This window comes from Glycine soja, chromosome 11 (genome assembly GCF_004193775.1).
Source record: "Glycine soja cultivar W05 chromosome 11, ASM419377v2, whole genome shotgun sequence".
NCBI classification, from domain to species: Eukaryota; Viridiplantae; Streptophyta; class Magnoliopsida; order Fabales; family Fabaceae; genus Glycine; species Glycine soja.
The window spans coordinates 2,974,968-2,994,900 of NC_041012.1; the positions used below are offsets into that span (position 1 = coordinate 2,974,968).

At 33.5% G+C, this 19,933-nt stretch overlaps 2 protein-coding genes across 4 annotated transcripts; both read right to left on the minus strand.

The window, feature by feature from the left end:
• Window positions 1-1,080: 1,080 nt before the first annotated feature.
• Window positions 1,081-3,518, minus strand: LOC114374692 (histone-lysine N-methyltransferase, H3 lysine-9 specific SUVH6-like). 3 transcript variants are annotated; one of them, XM_028332366.1, is made up of 5 exons: window positions 3,399-3,518; window positions 3,231-3,295; window positions 2,590-3,030; window positions 1,426-2,477; window positions 1,081-1,271 (listed from the first exon to the last, which is right to left on the minus strand). In XM_028332366.1, exons 3-4 carry the CDS (start codon window positions 3,024-3,026, stop codon window positions 1,445-1,447), a joined length of 1,470 nt encoding a protein of 489 aa, XP_028188167.1. In that variant the 5' UTR covers window positions 3,027-3,030; window positions 3,231-3,295; window positions 3,399-3,518; the 3' UTR covers window positions 1,081-1,271; window positions 1,426-1,444. The 3 variants fall into 3 exon arrangements, with proteins under 3 accessions (XP_028188167.1, XP_028188168.1, XP_028188166.1); XM_028332367.1 differs by having other exon boundaries at window positions 1,081-2,477; window positions 2,590-3,010; XM_028332365.1 differs by having other exon boundaries at window positions 1,081-2,477.
• A 2,269-nt stretch (window positions 3,519-5,787) lies between these two features.
• Window positions 5,788-18,537, minus strand: LOC114377108 (regulator of nonsense transcripts 1 homolog). Its single transcript, XM_028335504.1, has 29 exons — window positions 17,765-18,537; window positions 14,554-14,805; window positions 14,299-14,469; window positions 14,128-14,178; window positions 13,878-13,970; window positions 13,640-13,735; window positions 12,950-13,000; window positions 12,749-12,867; window positions 12,116-12,224; window positions 11,520-11,642; window positions 11,370-11,441; window positions 11,214-11,285; window positions 11,002-11,068; window positions 10,418-10,560; window positions 10,259-10,330; window positions 10,056-10,184; window positions 9,717-9,872; window positions 9,436-9,549; window positions 9,256-9,354; window positions 9,100-9,177; window positions 8,837-8,971; window positions 8,507-8,581; window positions 8,242-8,362; window positions 7,633-8,003; window positions 7,469-7,531; window positions 7,309-7,380; window positions 7,003-7,134; window positions 6,792-6,911; window positions 5,788-6,629 (listed from the first exon to the last, which is right to left on the minus strand). The coding sequence occupies exons 1-29, from the start codon at window positions 18,290-18,292 to the stop codon at window positions 6,507-6,509; spliced, it is 3,807 nt and encodes a 1,268-aa protein (XP_028191305.1). The 5' UTR covers window positions 18,293-18,537; the 3' UTR covers window positions 5,788-6,506.
• Window positions 18,538-19,933: the final 1,396 nt, after the last annotated feature.

Sequence of the window (19,933 nt, forward strand, 5' to 3'; positions counted from 1 at the left end):
TGTAGATATTTCATGTCTAACTTTTAAAAAGTCTATAATTTTAATCTTTTTGACCAAATTTAAATGTTAATTTATATATTTTATAAATGTTGTTTGACACATATATTTATTATCTATGTGATAAAATGTTTATTTTAATTATTTAATTGTTAAAAAATTTAATTTATTAAAAAAAGAATTCAAAAAGTATCTAAAATTTAAGAAGAGATTAAAGAAATCCAAATGTTGATTATCATTCCATGCCCAAATTGAAATCCAACACAAAATCTTGATTAAAAAAATCAAAAATGTTGAACCACTTGTGCCAATAATTATAAGTTACCTTTAATTTTAAATATGGACTATAATTTTATATTTATCTTTATAATAGTTATAAATAATCACGAGTTTGTTGAGTTTATGGATTTAATTTAAATGCAATGGCATGCAATTATTTTTCGTACACTCATCAAATAATGATTTGTTATATAATTGACTTTTAACTTTTATAATAATTATTTTAAAAATTATATTAAAAGTGATTCTTAATTAATGAACAGTGTAAAAATCCTTATAAAAATTAAAAGTATTTATTAAGTGAAACAACTTTTTTTAACACGTGTGTAGTCAATTTACTTCAAGAATAAAAGTAAACGGTCTTCAATATTTTTTAACAATTTTTTTATTAATTTAACTGTTGAATATTTTAGTATCAAATAATATTAAAATTTTATAAAAAAAATTGTAGTCTTAACCTACATGAAAAACCTTTTAATTTAACAATTAAATTATTAAAAATTAATTGTTACAAATAGTTATTATTAAAAATAATTTTATTAAGAATTATTCTAAGAATGTATCTTCTCTCTTTCTCCATTTCTATATAAATATTTAATTTTTTGCTTTGTTGCATATAATAAAGTTTTTTACATTTAAATTTAATGAATTTTTTTATTTAAATTAAATATAGTTAAAGCTATGGAAGATTATTACAATAATTGCACTTAATTAGTGATGTTGAGTTTGAACTGAATATAATATAGAAGAAATTTGTCAAGCTCTTCTAAAAAAAAGAACTTTGTCAAACTTTGAGGCTTGTAGTGACTCGAATAGTGAAAGACACATATATCTCTACTAAAAAAAGTTTATTACAAGCATGCATGAAAACCCTCAGATCAGACAGATTTCTAATTCATAGGGTAGCCGGGCAACCACAAAGAGGTTTTGTGAGAAGAAACGTGAACATTTCTCCAAGTCTAAGCATCCATTAGTACATTTACAATCACATCCATCTGCAGGAAGACGAAAAGGGTATATCAATATATCATGCAAGCTAGTTATGTACTAAAACAGAAAGGGGGTTTTCATCATCTATGGTGTTCACACTTCACAGCACATATGGGAATTCGTTTTTTTCCAAAAGAAACATAGCATCAACACATATACCTTCTCTTGTCTTGAACAACTATTTAGATTTCTTCACTTCCTTCAAAGCAAGCTTTTGACCAGGAATTCTTTTAAGGCGAAACCTATAAACCAGCTTCCCATGTGATCCTCTGTCCTGCCAATATGACTCGACCACATACAGCCCATCATATACATATGTCTTGTATTTATCATCCATTGATTCAGAGCCGCGAATCACCCTAACAGGATTCTTTTCCTCACTACTGTTCTTCAAAGCAAGATTGCCCCGCTTGAGCTTCTGATCTTCAGGTTTTTTGTCATTGCTCATCACATTCCCACCCTGCCCTGAATATACCAAGACATCCGAATTGACCAAATAATCAGCATAGCCACCTGAAGCAACAATACTAGTCGCAAGGATCTTACCATTGTGCTTCACATAATCTATGCCACCCTGAATCTGAAGATGAAGGCCAATTATATTAAGCTCCACCCGATATTGAAACTCATCACCAACTTCAACCCCAGGTACAGGGCCCAGTATCTTCTTGCCTGAGTTAACATGAATCCCATTGTCCTTAAGAATCCTTGCAGCAATTAAATCAACCCTCTTTCTTTTCCCTAGTTCATTTGACTTTGATTCTCCTTCCTCTAAAAGACTTCTACAAACAACTTGAAACAACCGTAATGCTTCCCTCACTTTTTCTCGGGTCACATCCGAGTCACTCTCATCACCACCAGTGAAATTAGAATGAGAAGAGGGAGTAACATTTACATCGAACTCATGTGATTCTTCACTATTTTCAACAGGGTCAAGCCAGCCCTCCTTTCCCCAAATTTCTAATTCACCCATACCTTCAGAAGCAGAATTTGCCTTCTTTTTGAAAGGCTTCTGCCCAAAATTACATTTAGTCTTGATAGCTCTTCTAGACCTGTCAGGCAATGCAAAAGAAACCACTTTCTTTCTCTTGTCTTCATTTTTAGCATCTCCCAACTTAAAGTGGGAGGAAACTTGACCAGACCTCCAAGGACATTCTGATTTAACCATGAAACCAAGTACCACTTTCATGTCTGATGATGAGACCTGCAATCTATAAAATTTCCTTTCAAATTATGCACAGAACAAGAGATATTATATCCAAAAGCCTTGTCTCAGCCTTGGAATTCATTTTAACTAGATGAAGATCAGGGAGTGTGACATACTTTTTTTCCGGCGCCATTTTCATCTGAGAAGATGGTTCTTCAAATGCACGCAGCTCCTTCAGTCCCTCAGTAACATTCCTTTCAGAATCAGTTTGATTTTGATAGAAGTCCACAATATTTCTCTTGCGACTATAGTCATCTTGAATGTTACTCTTAACTTCTTCTTTTACATCATCAGCTGCTGATACTTTTTTCAATTGATTGTTGTCATCTACAGCGAGGTTTTGTAGACCCACTTTCTTCCCCTCTTCTTGACACACATCCATGTCATTGCATGCTCCAAATAAAGGAAGGAAGTCTCTGACAGCTGAAGCTTTTCGTGGAGGAAGATACCTTCTTGCTAAATGTTGATCATTCTTATTCTTAATATCCTCAACAAATTTCGGAAATGCTCCACATCCATCCGGAAAATCACGAACAGCTAGTAGTATTGTCATGACTCTGCAATCGGCAAAAACATAAAAAAAAAAAACCCCAACTCCCAACATGAAATGCCAAAAATCACATGCCGTTAAAGTAATAAATCCCTATAATCTAAAGCACGCAGTTAAGAAAGAACAAGAATCGAAGCATAAACATAGAAACGTAAAGACGAAGGAATGTGTTATGTTAGGGTATGAGAAAGATAGATAGATAGATACCTTAGCGGAGTGCGAGAGTGAGCGAAGAGAAACGAAAATCAGAAAACCTGTGTTTGTTCCCAACTCTGAAAACATGCAGCGAAAAAAGTACAAGTGAAAACGGCAGAAGAAAAATGAGAACAAATGAAATGGTAGATAGATACATAGAGAATGAGGAAGAAAAGAAACCCTTCAACTTCTTCAAAACGCAGAGGAGAGTTGGAAAAAATGGATATGGAATGCCAGAGTCCTACTGAAATTAGTATAGTAGTGTGTGCGTGTTTCCAAAACTAAACTCTTTCAATTAATAATAATAATAATATCTGCGTCAAAATGAGTCAACTGTGCGGAAGCTACAGTTATATACTGTACTTCCCAATTAAGAATCTTTATTGTTTACTATTGTAGTTTTAAATATAGGCTATAATTACGTATTTATCTTTATATTAGTTATAAATAATTTTGAGTATGATAAGTTTGTGGATTCAATAATGACATGCAAATGGGGTATTTTTTAAAAACACTTATTTAAAATAAACTGTTATATAATTATTTTTTTCAACTTTTATAATAATTATTTTAAAAATTACATTTAATGTGATTTTAATTAATGAAAAAAGAAAATAATGTAAAAAATCTTTATGTTTATAGTTGAAAGGCTTAAATATATTTGTCTTCCAATTTTACTATTTTTTTGTCTTTTGTATTTTTTTTTATTTTAGTATGTTTATCTTATTTTTTATCTTTAAATCACTTTAGATAACACTTTAAATAATAAAAAATACTTTGAATAATTAAAAAATATTATCTAAAATGCTTTAAAAATAAAAAACACATTTTATAATACCTAAAACAAAAAAAATACCAGAAAGAAAATGAAAAAAAGTTAAATTGTTGGAAAAAATGTATTTAAACTTAATTAAAATGATTTATTTGTACAAAATAAACGTTTTTTTAACAATGTGTTTAATTAAATTGCTCTAAGAATCAAAATTAATCTCTTTAATAATCTTTATGCAAATTAACTTTTATAATTGAACCGTTGAATATTTTAAAAGTATTAACTAAATGATTATACACACCAAAACTTAGATAACTTGAACACTTGTAATTATGTAATTTTATAGTAAAAAATAAATTATACAGTAGATTAAATTTATTTTAATAAAATATTAAACAGATTTAAAATTTATAGACTTAATCTTCATGATGAATTTTTTTAATCAAATAGTTAAATTAATAACTTTTATTTTGTACAAATATTTATTAATAAGAGGCTATATTACTAATTTATTTAATTAGTTCAATTTATTTTTTTACTGTTAAAAAAATGCATTATTTCTTTAATTTTTAAGATTGATATAATACCTTTTAACATCCAATTATGAAAAGCAAATTTTTTGTATATATGCCACGATAATAAAAAAATAAAAAATTGACGCCTTGTTCTCATATCCAATGTGTTCTTCGACCCGAACCCGAAGGGAGCACTGTCCGAAACGCTGAAAAGAGTGTACCTCACTGTGTTGGTCCTGTTGGCAAACTAGGCCTTTGGGATATAAACCTCATAAGGAGGACCCAAACGGGAATCAAACTTTGACTTTTGTGTTATTAACATGACACTCTAACCAATTGAGCTAATAGATCAATTATATTATAAAATAATTAATATTATTATATATAAAACTAAAATTTTTAATGTATATTTAATGTGCATGTAAATTTAGATAATAATTTTTGTTACAATTAATTTTGATATAATAATTAATATATTTACATATATGAATTTTTATGAAACCTATGATTTTTATTTAAAATTTATATATGTAAAAAAAATACATTATTAGATTAAAAAACACATTAATAAATTTATATTAATAAATCTATGATTTTTATTTACAATGTATATAGGTAAACAAATTAATTATTAAATCAAAATCAATTGTTATAAAATTTATTATTTAAATTTATATACACACTAAATATACATTAAAAATTTTAATATTACATATATCAACATTAATTATTTTATAACATAAATGACCTATTAGTTCAATTGGTCAGAAAGTCATAGATTTAATTTCTATGGATCATTAATTTTAAATTAATTTGTAAAATATTTTTGGAAAAAAAAAATCAAATGAGCCACTTACGGATTTAACAATCCGTGTCAGTTTAAAACGAAAATCACACTATTATGCTGGATGTATCAACAATTGTGCTGAGTGAGCATAACAACAACCCAAAGGTCTAAATGCTTTGCGCTTGAGGCTTCGTCTTGAAATCAGCTGACAGGACAAGTTCCCATTATAAGAAAGACGGACCAACTTTCTTTGTACTGATTCTACGTTGTTTATTCCTTTCGCGCTTGTACCACTGTGTTACTAAACTTTTGTGGACAATGCAGCAGCTGCTAATCATTAATCGCAAACTGCATTTCATACTAATTTGAAATTACTGTTTCGGAGCCTTTGTATTCATAAAAATTATCTTAAAAATTCATTAGGAAGGGATTCCCTATCACTTTTCTAGTCCAGTGTCTCCGGTCGATGTAATTTGTATAAATACGAGAATCGTCTCAACTAACGATACATCATTACATATCACCCATTGAGGACAGTAGACATCTTCAGATTTGTAACTTCCAACTCCAGTTAGCTATTAACCAGGAGATTAAAAATCTCTGCGTAATTACTACTCAAAGCACTCAGATGTTGCACTTATAAGATAACTAATTTACAAGGAAACAATTATCACACCTTTATATGCCACAGAAAATTACGAGTGGCAATAGTTGCATAATATAACTTGTGTCTATAATATCGAGTTGAAAAATTACATGTCAGGAAGAGCTGAAAGGGTTCACCGCATCCCTGCCTTCTGTACAATAATAACTTCCTTGGCGATGATTGGTGCCGTATGGATTACTATATTCAGTATTTCACCGACATGTAAACTGCCCCTTCTGCTTCAAGATCGAAACCCTTTCGACAAAACCATTCCATGTAATGCTTTCTCGAACAATTTCACCTTAATCCCAAACAATACAAAACTTCAGTACGGTAAAGGGGGTTATCTTATCAATTTTCAGCCCGGGATGCGCCTGCTTGTATCTTCGTAATGCCCCAAACTTCCATCAACTGAAATCATATATACCAATTCCTCGATATAGCTATCCCAAGGCAATCCTTCGGATGTCACATGCAAACGTATTTCAGCACAAAAGACAGGCACAAACCCAGTTGCTGATTGCAAAGACTATAACCCATCAAAGCCACATTAAGCTCCTAAAGTTCCTCAAACGTTATAGTGGATTTTCTGATTTTGGGAGTTCTGAGCCTGAGGCTGCTGTTGGGTAGCCTGCATGTTAAGCGGCTGTGTGTTGTAGTGAGCAAAAGGTTGGGAGTAAAGAGAATTCATCTGCAAAAATAAAACAGAATTTACCAGAGGAAAAGATATGTGTTGAGTAAATCAAAACAGGAATGAAATAAAAGTTCCTAAAATCAATCAGTAAAACAACCACAGCCTTTCAATTTCTGTAATTATTGCTCTTATAATAAAAAGCTTGGAACTAACAGAAACCTGGGACTGAAGAGGGTTGGCATTTGCCACACTGAAATGGCTCTGTGTTGCATCATCTTGCAAGGGATCACTGAACCCCACCTGAGTGAAAAGGCCTTGTGATCCATGGCCCATGTAGTCCTGTGAATTAAGAGATAGAAAATTAGAACATTAAGGACATGGCAACCAAAATCAATGGGGAATATGCTCATTACTAGCAAACTTCAACAACCTGTGACATAAAGTCGTTTCCAGAACCAAAGCGAGAATATCCAGCTTGAGAATTCTGGTTAAGAAAATTCCCTGGGAATCCACCTTGTGCTCCTTGTGTAGCATAATCAACAGCATATCCACTTTGAGAAGCCTTAAGTTGGTCCAAGTGTCAGTAGGAAAAAAAACAAATGGACATGAACATCTAACTAATATGTTTAAACAAAAGGAATAACAAAGCCATGCACCCTGATTTGCTGATAAACAAGGCTAGTTTACATCTAAAGAACAAATATAGTATGTACAATATTAACATTAATTCACAAACCTGCGTAGAGAAATCAGTGACATTATACGGAACATGAGATCCCTGGCTTTTGAAGTCATCGCCCAAGAAGTCCTGATGATAATTTTAAAACAAAATGAACAAAAATGAGCCAATTTTGCATTGAAACAAAACCAAGCTTCTACCAAGTCACAGTAAGTACCTGGGACATTCCAGGCATAGAAAATTGATCACGAAATGATTGGCCAGCCCCTTGAACATGCATCTATTATCCACAGGAAAAATATAGTCATAACCCAGACAGGAAAAAAAATGACAAGGACATGAAGATAGAGTACATGAAGTTTGTACAATGAAAGTACATACATTGTTGGCAAACCCAGGTTGGGATAATGGACCACCAACAGATGGCTGGCTGTTGGGATTCTCTAGAGCAGGGAAGTTAAATGTAGATCCAATAGGCTGTTGGGTGCCTTGTTGATGAGGTAGATGATTGCCAATTGGAGGAGCACCAGAATTACCTCTCCCAGCCCCAAAACCTCGACTCCCTGGAGATGGAACATGAGGAACTGCCCCAACAGGTCCATGAACAGCCCCACGAGATGGAATGGCATATGGTTGAGATTGGGGACCACCATGAAAATGAGGCAAGGGAACCCTTGGCACAGGAGGATATCCAGCAGGATGCACTCCAGGCTTATGAGTTCCATTTGGTGGACCAGGAGGTATATAAGATCCTACAGTTCAAAGAAAAAAATAGTCATCATAGATCTAAGTGATCAAAATATCAAAAGCTCCAGAAGGCGGAAGGTGTAGGAAATGACAAGAACTTGAAAAAGACCACTAGACCTTCGAAAAGTTCTAAACTACAGTTTTTTTATTGGGACCATAAAGACATACCAAAGACCACAAGGATATACTAGTGTATTCATGAAAAACAAAAACACCCTATCCAACAAATTATAAATTACATACCCCTTCCTCGACTGCTCCTCCGATCTGAACTTGTGCCAGCACCAGATCCAACGTTACCAAAATTATCATTAGATGCAATTCCAGGTCCACCCCCATAAAAAAGCCTTCGTTCATTGTAAATCTGCATTAAAACAGTCATGACATAGATATGTAATATTCTCAAAAAACAAATTCCTCGCTACAAAAGCACTACACTGAAAGCATTAACACCCTACCACAATCACAAAAAACTTAAATCAACACTATCTAATCCTTTAACACCTACCTTCTTGGGTTTCTGGAACTGAACCATACTTTGCTTCAAGTTATTTAAAGGCCCTTCAACTAAGCACTCATGCTCCTGTTTAGAAAGTGGGGAAGAAAAGATCAGCTTTTTTAGAAAACAAAACAACACTACAGAAAAGAAATTGATATGAAATCACTATTATTATTATTATGAGAGAACTTTTAATGATGAATCATAGACGGGCAGTTAAAAAAAATCAGAATTCTGCAACTAGCAAAAACATTTCAAATTATCTTCTGGTTCTTGCTAGACCAGCACATTTTTTATGAAATCAATAGCACCAGCAGTAAAATCTCAAAACGCATGTACCTTGTAGTGAGTCAATAAACTATTCCATAGAGGCTGCTTGCTCAAAACTTTAGGGTTTCCCAAAATAACAATGCCATATCTTGCTCGTGTCAAAGCAACGTTGAGCCTCCTAGGATCATTCAGGAATCCAATGCCCTACATGAGGTATAGAAGTCAAATTCAGGAATCCATTGATCACTCAAATTCTTGATAATGGCTCAAAATGCAGATATTTGCAGCATGCAAACTTTGAAAAGCCAAAAACAAAGAATAAGGTGTTCAACCTGATGTTCATTACTTCTAACACAAGACAGAATGATGTAGTCTTTCTCCCTTCCTTGAAAGGAATCAACACTAGCAACCTGAAAAGAATAAAACTCATGTAGCAGCTGCAACAAGGACAGAGATTGCATATAGAAATCAAGATAACTGTCTCAAACCTCAATCTCCTTGTAAAGCTGCTGCCTGAGAGCACCATTTCTTGACATATAGTTCACAATATAAGCCCTTTGCCCCTCATAAGGTGTTATCACACCAATCTGTTTTAACATTTCACAAGAATATTAATATTAACACTAAAAGTGTCAGTGTAAACCCATTTGTTACAGTTCAAAAAATACCTGACTTGGAACCACACCACTTTTTAAGAAAGTAGTTACAATCTTTTCAACATTTGCAGCCTCAGTCCTATTTAAATAAGATGTTCCACTAGCACTTATCTCTTCTTGTCCCATCTAGTAAACAGTTAGGCAAATAATTAAAGAAAGTTGAAAGAAAAACACATGGGACAACAAGGGCCCAACATGAAAAGAACAAAAAATTTGACACGATGTCTGTGGATGATGATGGAAATATTTCAACAAGAAAGAAAACAATATTTGCATACATGTATTTACAGTACCTGAACATAAAAAAACATGGGACGGTTTGGCACTGGCCAAGGAAAATCAATTCCGGAAGATTGTCTTTCATTAACAGTGACTCCATTTTGCAGGGTGCCTTCATAGAAGCTGTTTGAGGGAAATTCTGAAAGGCATGGATGCATACGATACTGAACCTGTTTGAGACAATAAAACAAAAAATTCTTAAAAGTTTTTGTAGTGAACAAAATTAGAAAAATAGCCAAACAAAAGTCACAATGGGATATTACAAGCCTGGATAAAACAATGAAAAAACCTAGGGTATGGATATCATAGCAGGTAGTTAGTAATTTTTCCATGAGACCTACAACATCCTTTACCTGCAACCTAATTGGTTTGACACCAAGTAGAACAAGGCGTTCAAAAAGTGACTGTGCTAACCCAGCACGGGCTGCTTTCTTGCACATAATAACTGGACCAAGCTGACAATGATCACCAACAAGAACAACCTAAACAGAAACATCTTGTTAAAACATTGATGATCTAGGAGCACACAACTGCAAGTGCATATTTGAAAAAATACCTGCTTTGCTCCAAGAACCAAGGGTATAAGGCACTCGGGTTCAGTTGCTTGAGTGGACTCATCAATAAGTACCTGAGGAAAATAATATAATAATGTCGAACAGTGTAAAAAGTGATCAAGAATGTGACAATTATACATTGCAAGTACAAGTATGTCAACCTGACGGAACCTAAAATTTGCAAGCCGAGGATCTCCAGCACCAACACATGTACAGCAGATCACATCAGCACTCTGAGAAATCTCCCTTTCTGTTGCTCGCTTAAGTGCTTTGTATTTTTTCTCATCACTGCTGGAAAGTTCGCCTGAAATATGAGTCAACAAAATAATCATCATTTTTAACTCTCATACATATTAGCCTCACCCAGTACAAGTTAAAACATAGCATCATCTGTAACAAATAACAGAACATCGGAAGGCAGAAAGAGAAATTTCTTTTATATGGGGAGAACAAAATATAAACCTAGATCATTATAACACTTGCCTAGCAGCAAAAGCACTATTTCTATTTATTTTCTCAACAGATAAAGTGAAGATTCAAGAAGATTGATGACATCTCTCTTTCCTAGATACTAGAAATGCAAACAGGATTACTGTAAATTTCTTGGATAAAAAGAGATGTATGAAATTTAACTAAATTAATTAGGCTATAACATAAAATGCATACAAATCAACCATACTAAGTCTGCAAATCAGGTAATATTTCTAAGTTTGAGTAGCTTTTTGAGCAAAAATGGCACCCTGACCTTGTTCATCCTTCAGCTGTTGTAACTTATGAAGTTCGCTCTTGTCTGATGTGTCAAGATGTCGAACCTGCAAGAGACACCATTTACATTCACATGCATCATGCAGTGGTTCATAATTTCAAATGCATCACTAAAGATGGAAAATAATCAAAGTATACAGCATTTGGCCATGATATGAAAAGAATATAAGTCAAAGTAAATGCAACACTAACCTGATAGTGGAGAGTTAAATGCTCAACGGGAGAACTCACAGCTTCCCTTGACTTTGCGCAAAGCCTCACAACCTTAAATGAAAGATATGTATTACACAGGAGCTTCACTATTTTCATATATAACCAACTCATGAACAGAACAAACAGCGACTATACCTTTAATCCAGTAGCACTTATCTTTTCAGCTAGCTGGTCCACAGCTACATTACTGGGAGCACAAACCAAAACCTGAAAAATAAATTGAGAATCAGGAATAAATGAATAAACACAACACAAATGATATCTAGAAAAGTTTTAAGAACATACCTGCCCCTGGCCTTGCTTGGCCATGTGATATACAAGTGCTGCAGATGTTACGGTCTTACCAGTTCCAGGTGGTCCTTGAATCAAACTAATAGGCCTCTGAAGCACACTCTTGACAGCAAAAACCTGCAAGCATAGGTGATCAGTGAACAGAAGATTATTTTATAATGTTGCATCTCATACAAAATGATACAGTAAGGTTACAAGGCATTTCTCCAGTTTTATTCAGGTTTTTAATCCTTGAGTCAAAATATATCTTTAACAAAAACATTGTTAAAATACAAATATACAATGTTAACATAATAGTTTATTAGAGAAAAAAATAATTGAATTATACAATTTTCTCTTTCTTTTATTTAAAGCACTGTTTCCTCATCCAATTCGAACATCCAAGTAAAGGCAAAGACAGTATCATATATTTCGATTACAATCCCCCCCTCACAAAATGTTCTCTCCCACCTCCTAAAGCATACTCCCTAAAGCAGCAGATAATCTGCTAACTGCCATGGAATATAGCAGGAAAAAACAGACCAATATCAAACATATTAGCACGAAAATCACAAATCAATTAACATATATCTGAAGAAACAACAGCATACTTGAGATGCATTCAGCTCTGGAAGCCCGGGTGCACCAAAGCGACGAGGCAGGGCATTACGCACCATTTGAACCTCAACTTCATGACCCAATAAGTGATGGTAAATATACCTAAATATTGATCAGAAATTGTCAAATTTTCAGATAAACAAAGTGCACCGCACAATTGAAACAAAATCATAACCTCTATTATTTAAAGATCCCTCAATTAGTTAAAACAAAAATAACCCTGGTGCAATGCTATTTCCATTATAGAGATGTTCCCTTACAAGTTTATGCTGCAGTATAACTTTAACCTCACAACTGGCTCCAAAATCATCCAAAAAACACATGACACTCACTCACGTATCATAAAAGATGCTTATCTAACAAAACCATATCATAAAAAGATTTTAAAAAAATGCAATTTATAATGTCCCTTTACTAGCCCATTCCTTAGTACACTGAAATTAATAGCAACAAATAGAACTACAGCCAAGTCCCTTGTCATGTTTGATAATAAAAATACAACCCTGAGCATGGCAATCTTCAATTTCGGTGAAAAAACAAAGGAAGGACAAAAATAACATAAAAAGAAACGGAGGAATACAAGGCATCCACCTGATGTCATAAAACTTAATCATTGGCCAACTTACCCACTAACACTTGTCTCATCCACAGCAAAGGTTTTCATAGCTCCCTGCATCCTATCAAAACTTGTACTTTTCCAGACAAAATCAACACTGAAACCATGGTTAACATCAACTGGAACCCCCTGCAAATAACAAGGGCAATGAGCACAAGGCACAGATAATTGAAGGCACAATATAAGCATCACAAACTAATGCTAAATTCACCTGATTAGCACGAAGCTCCAGTGCAACCTCCTCTTGTGCAGTTAGCTTAATCTGAAAATAGAATATAAAGCATCTTACACAGCATATAATGGAATAATATAAATAAAGTGCTAACATAATATATCTATAAAATCATACACATTATTCCATATAAGTTGCACGCATACACTAAACAAGTGAACAATAAAACAAAATAACATATAGCAGTCAATAATGCTTCCTTTACATCTAAAAAAGGAGATAATGGGCATTGGGCCATGGTTGAAAGATAATTGGATCTATGTATGAGATACGCTAGAGAGAAAGGTTTCAATACTTTATTTAACCATTGGTCTACCAATCTTTCGGAGTCCTTTGGTTAATTTGTATTGTCTCCTTTTGTGGTGGGGTTTTGTTGGGTTTTCGTTTTTTTGGAAGGTGGCACCTTAGGTGTCTTGTATCTGATCTCTTCAGTACCTCTGGTACTGTTCTGTTTATTAATATTATATATATTTTTGCCTTCCAAAAAAAAAAGTACAATTTTCATTATCTGAAAATAGTTTTCTTCATTATGTTTATTGGCCCGTTTTTTGCCAAAAGTTGATCAACAGTTTTCCGAACAGCATGGGGACAATAAGTGAGAATTAAGAAAACCAGGGACTTTGATTAATTAATACTAGAGAACTAGAGAAAAATAAAATCCATACATACCACGTGACCCACTGACTGCCATGCAGGATGAGCAGCATCACCAGAATAACGCAATCGTAATTCATCACCAGGCACAAGCCGCAACTCGTTATCTTCCTACAATATGGGACATCGTTGTTTATCAATTAATAGAAAAATAAAAAATAATAAAGAAAAGATTGAATACAAGCTATGAAGAACATAAGACAAGATACTGAATAAGATGTACAACAATAGCAATAAGCAAAAGATACAGCACCTTTGGAAATACAAAGTATGCAACACGCTTCTTATTAAGACCAATATCCCATCGGATAGTGACATTGTCCTTGCTTTGTGATTCCTTCATCATCTACATCAACACAACATATAATACACAGTAAAAACATAACACAAGATAAGAGGAAAAGGTAAAGCAATAAGAGATACATGCAGGAAAAAAAAGAGAAAACGCAAAGTAGCTATTATATGATAGAATGTATTACAGTGGAGTAAAGAACAAATATTACCTTATCATAATCGGCTTCAAGCTTAATAAGAGGAGCAAATACATTTTGATACTGAGACAATGAGACAAGAAATGTAATAAATAAGACTCAAGTGTATACGATAAAATTGTGACAGACTCCACATACTACATATGTAAAACATTAAAAAGCCATCCTGATTCCTGAACACACCTGATATGCATCTTCATATTTCAAAGCCACGGACTGAGGTTCATCATCTACACCAGGCTTCTCAAGGTCCTCAAAAGAAGCATCAGGATTTGTCTTCCACAACTCTTCCACCTTATTTATTTGCTGTGCACTTATTTGGCGAGCCCTTAACTGCTCCTGTTCAGATGGGATCTGCAGCAGAAAACAAGATGTTTTGAAGACAGATGGACAAAACATATAATATTAAATTAATTAATACAAAGGAAACATGGTAACCTTGACAAGCCACTGCAAGAAACACCTATCATCAATCAAGGGGCACCATTGACTAAGGTCCCAATTCATGTCCTTCAAGGCATTAACACTCAAGCAAGGTTCACGACAAAGAAGGACGACTACACTTTCCGTCTTTGCAGAAATAAATCCAAGAAGAAACACATTACGACATCCACAATTGTAGCATTCAAGAATTGTTTCTCCCAACGGACTATCTTTGTGTAGGCAGACTTCCTTGTGTTTAGCCCGAACCTACATTTAAAAAAGAAACAAACAAAAGTAAGCAACATTTGCTCACAAAGACCAATATATATTCTCGTCATTACGCATAACAGCAAGAAAATAAAAGACTCATCACTTATTAGACAAATAAACACATTTTTTATATAAAAAACAATGGTAAAGTTTGAACCCAAATTCATAAGTGTATCTATTATCTACCCACTCAGCCAAAAATAAAAGACTGGTTTATTCTAAAAAATTATAAATTCATGAACTAAAACTTAAGAAAACCAGGAATGAATAATGAAAGATATAATAGAATAGGAGAGAAAAATTAGAAGAGACAAAGGAGACAGCACAGATACAAATAATATTGTTATTTCTATGTTTATGGTTTTCTAGCTTTCCTCAGTGGGGCACCAATCACCTCCCATCCCCGGTTTTTATTTTTAAGTCAGACTAAACCAAGCTTAGAGTAGAGTGTTTAAAAGAGATAAATGAGAGAATAATGTTTTCTTATTCATAAGAAAAATAATAATTAAAGGAACATAAGTAGGTAGGTGCCATACAAGCAAATGCATAGATTAATTTTTTTGCCCTTCACTTAGCTGGTTTTCTTTGATTTTTGCAACATAAGAAATTCTACAAGTGTAACTACCATATAGTCATAAAATATATAGTATACATGACAGACAAACTTGAATAACAGATTCAAACCATGGTTATTAAAATCCCACTCACACTACTACATCAGATTACAACTGTCTGGCAATACTAATTACAAAGAGAATAGCAAAATGGCACTGAATCATAGCCCAAAACACTAAAAAGCTGCATCTGAAATGATGGCTTAAACAACTCAGACTATTAAGAAAATAACTATTTCAGGGGTTATTTTCTGTTGGGTCACACCAGTTTGGATCTGGCCGAGCCAAAACAAAATACCTCCCCCCCCCCCCCAAGAAATCTAAGAGCAAAAATCTACTACAAATGTCAAATAGGACGTTTTTGGGTGAAAACCCAAAAAAATGCTACAACTGCCAACTACATCTCCTATTGAATCTGTTGTATGTGCCTTTTTATTACTTACTATTATTTTTTGAATTCAACAACAAAATATTAAGAATACATACATAACTAACATTGTTAAATTAAGTATTGTCTCTTGTTTTATAAGAGCACAAGTCTTTTAAATAGGACGTTTTTGGGTGAAAACCCAAAAAAAAATGCTACAACTGCCAACTACATCTCCTATTGAATCTGTTGTATGTGCCTTATTTATTACTTACTATTATTTTTTGAATTCAACAACAGAATATTAAGAATACATAACTAACATTGTTAAATTAAGTATTGTCTCTTGTTTTATAAGAGCACAAGTCTTTTATTTTATGCTTAAAACCAATTTAGCATTTATTGTCATATTTTATGATAATTCATGATTTAATAAAGGCAAAATTGCAAATTTGATCCCTCTATTTGTCTCAGAATTGGATTTTGATCTCTCTATAATTTAATTCACGAATTTAGTCCCCTAGTTTTTTTGCAATCCTGTTATTTCAGTCCCCAACCCCAAAATTGGACGTTGACTGTCAATTGCTTACCTTAACCGCCACGTGTCACACTTTTATTGAACGTTGACCGCCATGTATCATGTTTTTATTGGAGGTTGACATTAATTAGGTGCACAAAATTAACGTCCAATAAAAGCACAACACGTGACAGTCAACGTCCAATAAAAGCGTGACACATGTCAGTCAACATCCAATAAAAGTGTGACATGTGATAGTCAAGGCAAACAATTAACAGTCAACATCCAAATTCGGGGTTGGGGACTGAAATAACGGGATTGCAAAAAACTGGACGACTAAATTCGCGAATTAAATTATAGGGGAACTAGAATAGAATTCTGAGACAAAATAGGGGACCAAATTTGCAATTTTGCCTTTAATAAAAACAATCCTTCAAATGTGGAAATATGATATATCTCAATAAGGCAACTATGCTCGAGAGAACTTGGTCTAACAGAAAAAAAAGGTGAATATAAACTAATTATAATGATAAAAACAAATAAAATGCATATGCGACAGCCACATCAGGAATTTAACTCAACTCTTGAAGACAAGGGAAAAGGGGGAAAACTTCAATTTGCTTTCCATTTTGTTCTTATTGTAACTATTATGTTGACTTCTTCATCTAAAGTCATTATTATATTAAAACGCAATCAATCACCAAGGTTATGTTTGATTTGCTGGTGGGGAGTTCCAAACTTGAAGAGGAAACCCATTTTGGTGGCATGTTTGGTTATAGTATGTTTGCATATGAAAACTTTGCCTGAAAACTCAAGTTTTACAGAAGACTTGGATTATTTATGCGAACTTTGATGAAAATGTGATAGGGGCCACTCAACTAACTTTAAGTTTTTCAAATAATTAATTACTATCTCGACAGAATAGATCCATACATCATTTCATGCTTAAGAACAAGCAAGCACTACCCTTCTATATTTGGGGAACCTGGTATATCTTGTCATACTCGTGTTTTGAACCCAATAGGTAAGAACCCTCAAGCCTCATACGAGGTACATAACCATAGCCCACAAGCCAGATATCTTCTCGCTCAAAGACTCTATTTTTTTATCAGCATGGATTAAAATTTTAAATAACATGAAGAATCACGCACTACTTCCACAAACATGCACGCTAGTTATTCCACCAAAATATCAAGGATTTCATATAAACAATCTGATTTCGAGTAGTGCATGAATATCTTCAATCCTCCCCGCTTATTCACCCAAAATTTGAATGAAATCATTAAAAGACCAAGGCTTCTAAGTTTTCAAATGTCACTACCACAGGCCACACCATTACCGTACCCTTACTCCTCAATTTCTAAACACGCAACCCCACCACTAAACAAAACACAAGGAACAACAAGTCCAAAAATCACACAGCACAATAAACGGCAAATGCAGCGACAAAAAACTAACCAGGTGATTGACGATATGCGATCCAGAAGTGTTCCCCCGAGAATTACAGAACCACTTGCGACAAGAAGGCACATTGCACCTCACAACACACGCGGGATTGGAAACCCCGCAATACCGGCAAGCGTGTTCAGTGAAATCCCCTTTCCCATACTCATAGTTATCATCATCACCGGTGTCCTCGAAATTCAATCCGCTCATCCCCGCCGCGAGCGCATCCACCATCTGGCTGCTGTTCCCGCCACCACCGCTCCCCGACCGGCCGCCCTTTGTGGCACTCCCGGGAGCCGCGGAGACAGGCGAGGTATCTGATTGGTGATCAGAACCGCCTCCCCCGCCGCCGCCTCGCTCCGACGGGTCCGCGAGCGAATCAGACGGCGTTGGCCACGCAACCGGCGACCTAATCGGGTCGCGGAACTCGGGATAGTCGAAATCCTCGCCCTGCGTGTTGAACTCGAGAAAGGTGTAGGCGTCGTTGCCGGTGTCGGGTTGCGAAGCGGTCTCGAAAAGATTGTTCTGTTGCGAGTCCATTATTAGGGTTTGCCGAATCGAGAAGAGGAGCTTGCGATCTTTTGGAGTGTCGGAATTAGGGTTTTAAGCGAGCGCTGTGTGTTGGTTGGGGGTGGGAATGTGGAAAGGATTGTGAATTTTTGTGATTAGGGTTAGGGTTGGGTGTGGAGAAGGGAAAGAAGAGGAAATATAGAAGTTAGGAGGAGAGAGAAGAGAAACAACACTCGAGATGGATGAAAGTGAGAGAGACACATAATAGACAAGGTGAGCGTATGCGCGCCAGTGTGTACAACTACTTTATACATATTCAAGGATCATACGTATTCACTGCTCGCGTGAGCTTTCCACTCTCTCCACACTTCTCACGTGTCATCTATTATTGTTAAATTCTTATTTTTAATTATTAATAATCTAGTATTAATATTACTATAATATACATTGAAATGCATGATTAGTTTTAACTCTTTTAATTATAACTTTAATATTTTTTTTCTTTTCTCCTATATGAAGGTACATTTTATATATTATCTGTAATTAGTTAAAATATTCTCTCTGAATTATTTTAAAAATTATCCTCCTTTTTATCTACATATTTGATTTTGTTAATTATTAAAAAAGTTTAATTTATCATTTTATTATCTATATCTCTACATTAAAATTTTAATACTTCTCTTTAAAGATTTAAAAATATGAAAATATTTTAGATAATCATTTTATGGTCAATTCCGTAACAAAATATATGAAATTAAAAACATCTTTAAATATATATTTTTTCTTGTAGAATTAGATATTTCATGTTTTTTTAGAAATAACTAAAATTATGTTCAATTAAGCAAATATATTATGGTTGCAAAGTCTATATATATCACATAAATTAATCATTATAAAAATAAATAAAAAAGTTTATATTTTTAAATATTTTATTTAGTATAAATTATAATTGAGTTAATCTTAAACAGTATATTTAGAATATTGATTAACAAAATTAATATTTTTGATAGAAAAACATTTTTAAAACTAACCATTAACAAATAATGTTTGTGGATGATAAAATATTAAAATATTTAATATTTCGAGTTTAAGGAGTTAAGAATTATTCATGTTAGCTAGTTAGGGATGCATTTAATTAGGACTTTAAAAGAATTTTAATTTTTTTTTATAAAACAATTGTACACTCAATCAATAATTTTAAATAATATAAGTAATTTGTGTGATATTCAATTGAAACTATCATCATTTTTTAAAGAGAACAATAAAATTTGATGATATTCTATTAAGATTTTTTTTCACCTTATAAAAAAATATCATGGTATTCAAAAACAACAAATTTTGATACATTATTTTTTAGGATACTTTTCTTTTGACATCATTCGTTTTTTGTTCTAATGTTTTCTCCCTTCACACATTATTTTTTCGTTTGACCCTGAGAAATTACACATAACATTAGAATTGTTCTTATCTTTAGTATCATAATGGGGTTAAGAATACTTTTTTTACCATTGGTGTTTGCATTTACTATGTTTTTATGTTTCGCAATGCACGCAAGCTGGGTATGAAAGAAGAAAAAAAAAAAGCTGGGTATGAAAGAAAGAACTTGGCTATGCTTTCATATCCTTTTATTATAAAGGCTGACTGCTTTTGGTTGAAAATAATTGTATTATT